At 32.1% G+C, this 8,717-nt stretch overlaps 1 protein-coding gene across 1 annotated transcript; it reads left to right on the top strand.

Annotated features, from left to right (window-relative positions):
- The first annotated feature begins 6,431 nt into the window (after positions 1–6,431).
- On the top strand, positions 6,432–8,407 carry LOC126661737 (BURP domain protein RD22-like). Its single transcript, XM_056104132.1, has 3 exons — positions 6,432–6,963; positions 7,178–7,228; positions 7,629–8,407. Exons 1-3 carry the CDS (start codon positions 6,432–6,434, stop codon positions 8,369–8,371), a joined length of 1,326 nt encoding a protein of 441 aa, XP_055960107.1. The 3' UTR covers positions 8,372–8,407.
- Positions 8,408–8,717: the final 310 nt, after the last annotated feature.

Below are 8,717 nucleotides of genomic sequence, written 5' to 3'. Positions count from 1 at the left end.
GATACAATTTACAAACGTTAGTAGCTTATTTGACTCTTTTCGAACGTTGAGGGCCTACTTAATACATAGGCTAAACGTTAGGGGCTTATTTGACCCTTTTCCCAAATTTAATTTCAGAATAAGTTTTAAATTTAAGGTGATAACTAAATGTACAGTACTCCAAATTGTTCTTGAGGAAAGTGTAAAATGTATATTACATTTCAGAAATAAATAAAAGGAATTTGTAATAGGGCCATTCATTTTTTATATATTTTATTAATTTGGTCATAATTAAAGACAGATAATATTATTTTGCCTTTTAAATAAAAAATTGAGTGTCATATTGATCCTTTATTTATATTTTTGATGCTATAAACTCTAACGTCGTGATTTAGATGTAATTAATTACTCCAACAAGTTAGGTGATAGAATTAAATTTAAAATGAAAATTAATAATGATTGAAAGTTTTGGGTTCTCTGTTTGTATACATATAATTGCATCAATTAAGCTTGTATTTGCATCCTCATATAGCAAGCCGAACTTATGAATATGGAGCTTCATCTTCTTCCTATCTTTGCTTTATTACTTTGTGTAAGTATTTAAGTTTCTGCTGCCCATTTAGTTGTTTGCTTTCTTTGAGTGTGTGTGATTTTGATTAAAGATCGACTGTTTTTATAAATCATTGTTTGACATATTTGATAAATTTTTATTATCGTCCTAAGTCCTAACAATTACCTTATATTAATATCACAGCTTCTAAAAGAAATAAATGGTTCACTATCTCCAGAGATGTACTGGAAATCCAAGTTACCAAATACACCATTGCCGATAGCTCTACAAGAACTTTTAAAGCCAGGTTGGTTAATGTTAGATTACTTTTTTTATTTACTTAATATTAATATAAATAAAGTAAGATTTTATCGCTAAATTTATTTAGAGTTCAAATTAATCCTAATATAAATAAAGTAAAATTTCATCCCTCAATTGATTTAAAAATAGGTAATATTAAATAAATTCATAAATTATATTTGTTTTTTCAATTTAATCACGTGTCAAATATATGAAGAAAGTTGCATTTTTTTTCAATTTGATACATGAATTCATAATATGTTGACGCGTCACTCATTAATTGGTGTGATTTTGTTAAGGTAGAAGTCATCTTTGGCTGCCACGACAGCATATTATGACTTCGTGTATCGAATTAGAAAAAAATACAACTTTTTGCATACATTTGACACATTTTAAAGATCATGATTAAATTAAGAAAACAAGTATATTTTATAAATTTATTTAATATCATCCATTTTAAATAAATTGAGCAATGAAACTCTACTTTAGTTATATTAGGATTAACATGATCTCTAAATACATTGAGCGATAACATTCTACTTTATTTATATTAATTAAGTCAAATTTACTAAATGCTATATCACTTAGGCTTTGATTTATGAAATGGAATATTTATTTAATTAGAAGTTGAATAGCTATTTTTCACTTTTTTAATTTTAGTTGTTTCAAAAAGTTACGAAATAGTAATTTTATAGAATTATTATTCTGTATAGGACCAGTCTTAGTAAAAATGAGGCTCTAGGTGATTGTTTTCAAAATTTCTATAAAAATATATATATTTTTTAATTATTTATAAAAATATACCTGTATTATTTTTTATATAAAAATACGCTCTTTTTACAATTTTACAGAGGTGCAGTTTTGGTGGATATGGGGTAGATTTTTAGTAGATTGTTGGTAGATTTTTTGTAAATATTGATAGATTTTTAATAGATTTTAAAAAATTGTATTTTGACAAAAATGAAAGAAACGCATTTTTATCAAAGAATAAAATAAACATATTTTTATATAAAAAAACTGATTCAAAATAATTTTTCTTTTTTTATTAGATAGATAAATTAAGAAAGATTGACCCTTTAAAGATAAAAAAATATAAATTTTATATTATTTTTTACCGATATTAGTTATTACTTAAGGAGTCCAGTTAATTTTTAAAAATAAAAATTACTGCATTTAATACTAAAATATACATATATTCTATTAAAAAATTAAAAAATATAAAGATTAATAACAGAATAGGAGATAACTGTTTTTCAGTTAGTTAAGTTATAATCAGCTGCTTCTGTTGTATTTAATAGCTCCTGTACTTAACTTGCTGATTAAGCAATTAGATTGTTAATTTCTGTTAGTGAGTCAGTTACTGGTAGTTAGTTAGTTAACACGAGTCTGTTGCTTTTATTTGTTAGATAGCAGTTACAACTTCTTGTATATAAACAATGATTCATTAATCAATAAAGGTGTGAGATTATTTTCCTAAACATACATTTTGTTATGGTATCAGAGCAAAAGCTCGTGATTCTTCTTCTCTGATATTAAAATTTTCTCACCACTTTCTTGGCTCTTTCTCAGTAGCCAAACACTCTTTTCCTGCTTCGTTTCTTGAAGATTTTCTTCCATTTTTAGCTCGATAGCTTGCTCTATCAATGGCGAATACTAGTAGATCAGAGGATCTACCTTCCAGTCCATATTATATGCATCCGAACGAGAATCCTTCCTTGATTCTCACAACATCACTTTTAACAAGAAATAATTTTCATTCCTGGTCTCGATCAATGAGAATGGCGTTGATCTCTAAGAACAAACTCAAGTTTGTTGATGGTACTATTCCTGTACCAAACAAGAACGATACTGGTTACTGCGTCTGGGAACGATGTAATACTCTTGTATTATCATGGCTGATGAGGTCTTTGTCACCTGCGATCGCACAGAGTGTGATCTGGATTGATACTGCTAAGGATATATGGGATGATTTGCATGAAAGATTTGCTCAAGGAGATGCTGTTCGTATTTCAGATTTGCAAAATGAAATATACTCACTGAAGCAAGGTAATTCCTTTGTTAATGGTTACTTCACTCACCTGAGAACTATTTGGGATGAACTGAGCAATTTAAGGCCAGTTCCCACTTGTCATTGTCAGTCTACTTGTGATTGTGGATTAGTAGAAATTGTTAAGAAATATCATGAACAGGATTTTGTGATTAGGTTTCTTAAAGGTTTGAGTGAGAATTTTTCTGTGATTAAGTCACAAATCTTATTAATGGAACCCTTGCCTACAATCAACCGTGCCTTTTTCCTTGTAATACAACAAGAACGTGAATCTGGAACTGGAAGCAACTATGTTCAACCACAAGTTATTGAATCTAACATCCTCTATGCTGGAAGAGGAAATTTTAATGCCAATAATCAAAGTTTCAAGCCAAACAACCCAGTTTTCAACTCAGGAAACAACCAAAACAACCAAAATACCTCATATGCGCCTAGGAAATATTTCAACAATGGAAAGAAACCAACCTGCACTTACTGTGGGGGATATGGACATCCAGTTGATAAATGCTTCAAGAAGCACGGTTATCCACCTGGTTACAAACCACCAGTACGCAATTTTAATGGAGCAGTGAATCAAATGGATAGCAATTATTCTCAAGAAACAATAGCAAGCTCAAATGAACCTTATGTCAATAATGAGGATAATGAAGCACCAATGGTTCTTACTAAAGATCAATACAATCAACTTGTGTCTCTGATTCAAAATCCTGGACAGCAAGTCCATGGTCAATTTCACAACATTGCTGCATCAAATGGACAATTTCAAAATATAAATATTGCTGTTTCTGCACATCAGTCTCATGGATATTTCCAGAATAATGCTGCTGAGAACATCACTCAAGTCAATGCACTCTCTGCAAACTTCAATAATGCTAAGGAGTCAGGTATCATTTTGAACTTTAGTGCTATTCCTAATAGAGCTCCAAAACATGCTTGGATCATTGATACAGGGGCAACTGACCATGTGGTCAGTTCCCTTCATTCTTTCAAAACATATAAAGCTGTATCTCACATTTTTGTCAAATTGCCTAATTCACAAAGTGTTAAAGTTACTCATATTGGTGATGTGCATTTATCACCAACATTGATTCTGCATAATGCTTTATATGTCTCAGATTTTGCTTTTAATCTAATATCTGCCAGTAAACTCTTGCACAATACAAAGTGTTGCTTAATTGTTCAACCTCATGTCTGTTTCATCCAGGACATTATCAGATGGAGGACGATTGGTTTAGCTGAACTTCACAATGGTTTATATCAGTTAGTACAACCTGTTATTGAGTCTGTTTTTCATTCAAATAATGTTTCTGTTGAGTCTGTTTCTGTTGTTAGTTCTTGTAAGGTTTCAAATCAAAATCTGTGGCATTGCAGACTTGGACACCCTTCATTTCCAAGAATGCGTGTCCTTCATAGGTTAGATCATCAAATTAGCATTCCTAATAATCTTGATTGTGATGTTTGTCATCTTGCCAAACAAAGAAAACCATCTTTTCCTATTAGCACAACTGTAAGTAAATGTTGTTTTGATCTAATACATATGGACATTTGGGGTCCTTTTTCTTTACCTTCTGTGTATGGACATCATTATTTCCTTACCATAGTAGATGATAAAAGTAGGTATTTGTGGATTTATCCAATGAAATTAAAATCTGAAGTAAGAAACATTATCAAAAATTTCATAATCCTCATTGAAACTCAGTTTTCTACTAAGATAAAATGCATCAGATCAGATAATGGAAAAGAATTTGACATGTCTGAATTTTTTGCTTCAAAAGGAATACTTCATCAAACTTCATGTGTATATACACCACAACAAAATAGTGTTGTAGAGAGAAAACACCAACACATTTTAAATGTAGCTCGTTCACTAAGAATTCAAGCATCCCTTCCATTAAAATTCTGGATAGACTGCATACTTCATGCAGCCTACCTAATTAATAGAATTCCAACACCAATTATAGATGATAATAGTCCTTACTTCATGCTATATAATACTCAAGCAATCTTTGATAATCTCAAAATCCTAGGATGTCAATGTTTTGTCTCTAAAGTAGGTCCAAATAAGAACAAACTTGAATCAAGATCTGTTAAATGTGTGTTTATAGGTTATCCTTCCAATATCAAAGGCTTTAGAGTTTTTGATATCTCTAACAATCTCATTTTTGTCTCTAGAGATGTTATCTTTACAGAACACATATTCCCTTTTGAGAAAATAAATAATTCCACTACTCCATCATCAGTTCCTGTTTTTCCTAATCTTAGTTCATCATGTAATTATGAATATGAAACTAACTCACCTGCAGGTACAACAACTGATATAAATCATTCAAATTCACCTACACTGCATCCTCTTCCAAATGATGAAGTCTTAACTACAAACATCCCTCTTACCACCTGTCCATTACCACCTGTTCCTAATCCTATTAGACATTCTCAAAGAACAATTCAGCAACCATCACATCTCAAAGATTACATTCTTTCAAAACCAAAAACTCAAAGAACATCACCACATACCATATCTCAAGTACTTACCTACACAAATATCTCCCCAACACACAAACAATATTCACTAGCCTTGTCAATCACATCTGAACCTAAATACAATGAAGCAGTTCAATATCCATGCTGGCAGAAAGCAATGCAGGAAGAAATTACTGCTTTACAAAATAATCAGACTTGGCACTTAACAACACTACCACCATCTAAGAAACCAATTGGCTGCAAATGGATCTTTAAGATCAAACATAACTCAGATGGTTCAGTAGAGAGATACAAAGCACGTCTAGTTGCTAAAGGCTACACTCAAAAATCTAGCATTGATTATCTGGATACCTTTTCCCCAGTAGTGAAAATGACAACAGTTAGAGCAATTTTAGCACTTGCAGCATCTCACAACTGGTTCTTACATCAACTGGACATAAATAACGCCTTCTTGCATGGAGATTTAACAGAAGAGGTATACATGACTCTCCCTCCTGGATTTGACAGCAAAAATCCTCAGTAAGTCTGTAAACTCAACAAAAGTCTTTATGGCCTCAAGCAAGCAAGTCGTCAGTTGCATGCCAAACTGACTTCAGCATTACTCAGTCAAGGATTCCATAATGCAGCCTCAGACACCTCCATGTTTATCAAGAAGGACAAGGACATCATCACAGTCTTACTAGTTTATGTTGATGATGTAATATTGACTGGAAACAGTTTGACACACATTACATCCATCAAAAACTATTTGAATGACAAATTCAGAATTAAAGACTTGGGGCAGCTCAAATTCTTCTTAGGATTGGAAGTTGCTCGATCCAAATCAGGTATCAATCTCTGTCAACGCAAATACACCATAGATCTTCTCACTGATATAGATTTCTTAGGAGCCAAACCAGTTCCTACACCCATGATACCTTCCACAAAACTTTCAAAAACCACTGGTGAACCCTTATCTGACATCCATGAGTATAGAAAACTTGTTGGTAAACTTCTGTATTTGACTACCACAAGACCAGACCTTTCTTTGTACAACAGCTATCCTAGTTTTTAGACTGCCCCACAACTACTCATATGTCAGTTGTGCACAGAGTACTTAGGTACTTAAAGGGAACTCCAGGGCAAGGCCTTCATTTTCCAGCAACAAGTGATCTCAAACTCACTGCTTTCTCAGACTCAGATTGGGCATCTTGTCCTGATTCTAGAAAGTCAATCACAGGTTTCTGTGTTTTTCTTGGTCCAGCATTAGTTTCATGGAAGTCTAAGAAACAACAAACAGTTTCTCGTTCATCATCAGAGGCAGAATATAGAGCCTTGGCATCAGTTACATGTGAAATCCAATGGTTACAGTATCTCTTACAGGATCTTCAACTTCCATCATACAAAGCTCAAGTGTATTGTGACAATCAATCTGCCATCAAAATTGCAGAAAACCCAGTTTTCCATGAGAGAACGAAACATATAGAAATAGATTGCCACTTAATCAGACAGAAAATTCAAGAGAATTTGATCAACTTATTTCCAGTAACATCAGCTAATCAACTTGCTGATTGCTTCACAAAGCCATTACCAGCTCCATCTTTTCAAGCTTCTACAATCAAGCTGGGTATACAAAACTTGTATACTCCACCTTGAGGGGGGCTAACAAAATAGGAGATAACTGTTTTTCAGTTAGCTAAGTTATAATCAGCTACTTCTGTTGTATTTAATAGCTCTTGTACTTAACTTGCTGATTAAGCAATTAGATTGTTAATTTCTGTTAGTGAGTCAGTTACTGGTAGTTAGTTAGTTAACACGAGTCTGTTGCTTTTATTTGTTAGATAGCAGTTACAACTTCTTGTATATAAACAATGATTCATTAATCAATAAAGGTGTGAGATTATTTTCCCAAACATACATTTTGTTAATTAAAAAAAATCAATATGATTTCTTCTTCAATGCACCCATTTCAATATAAGCCTTTTAAAATTTGAGGCCATAAGCAATAGACTTGATGGCCTATGCCTAAGACTAGGTATGACTCCGTAAATCAAAGCAAGAATAGAATTGTATACGAAATAACTATTCTATATCCGAACATATTCCATTTGAAATGAGAATAGTTATTCTATAAACTCATAGCTAGAATAGCAATTTCAAAGAATTGTTATTCATTTAACCAAAATAAAATATTCTTCTATTAACTTTGCAGTAGGTAATAATATTCTTCTAGTAATTTGCATGGAAATACAAGAAATATTGCAAGTAATTTGTCAGAAATAGAGGAGCCTTAAGACTGCCAGAGGAGCGTTTACAATCTTGGTTATTATCAGCCAACAAAGGCTACAACATCTGATAGTACTAATGCCATAAACAACACAACTCTTACCATATTTTTCTTACATGATGATCTCTATCCCGGAAAGAAAATGTACCTTAATATCAAGAAATTTTATTATAGTTCAAATTTCTTGCCCCGTAAAATTACTAAAACAATTCCCTTTTCAACAAAAAATTATTCCGAAATTTTGAAGTACTTTTCGACGGAACCCGCATCAAAAGAAGCTCAAATGATCAAACACACAATTGAACAATGTGAAGCACCAAAAATGAAAGGCGAAATCAAATATTGTGCTACGTCCTTAGAGTCTTTAGTCGATTTTGTGGTTTCAAAGATCGGAAAGAATGTTTACGCTCTTGCGAACCAGGTTGATGAAGAAGAGAATAACAAGAAACAAAACTATGCTATTTCTAATGAAATCAAAACGATGGGTGATCATCCGATTGTGTGTCACAAACAAATATATAAGTATGCTGTGTTTTATTGTCATGTAATAATGGGAACAGAGGCTTATATGGTTCCATTAGTGGGCGAAGATGGTTCTAAAGCTAAAGCTGTTGTGATTTGCCACTCAGATACATCAGATTGGAATCCAAATCATATTGCATTTCAACTACTTAAAGTTAAGCCTGGGGGACCGTCAATTTGTCATTTTCTTAATAGGGATGGCATTGTTTTGATTTCTAATTTGTAAACAGTTAATTATCAATGTGTTCAATGTTACTATGTAGTGAGAATTTTAATAATCAATATTCTTATTTAGAATATTTTGACGAATCAAATTTATATTAAAAAATCAAAAAGAGTGACAAAACTTCACTGCTAAAAGTTCTCATGTACATTGAAATTTAAGGCTTGAAAAAATAAAGAGAAAATTACATAAATGGGCTAATTAAGGGTCTTTTTTATATTTTTGCTAAGCCAGTCAAAATCTATCAGTTGTGCTAATTTTTTCTTTACATTTAATGTCATTAAACGGGATTATTTTACATGTTTTACGTGAATCATCCCTACCCTACATGTGTCATTTTCATTTCTAT

Source organism: Mercurialis annua, linkage group LG8 (genome assembly GCF_937616625.2).
Source record: "Mercurialis annua linkage group LG8, ddMerAnnu1.2, whole genome shotgun sequence".
Taxonomy (NCBI): Eukaryota; Viridiplantae; Streptophyta; class Magnoliopsida; order Malpighiales; family Euphorbiaceae; genus Mercurialis; species Mercurialis annua.
Note: the sequence above shows the minus strand (reverse complement) of the source record. Positions and strands in the feature narration are given on the sequence as shown.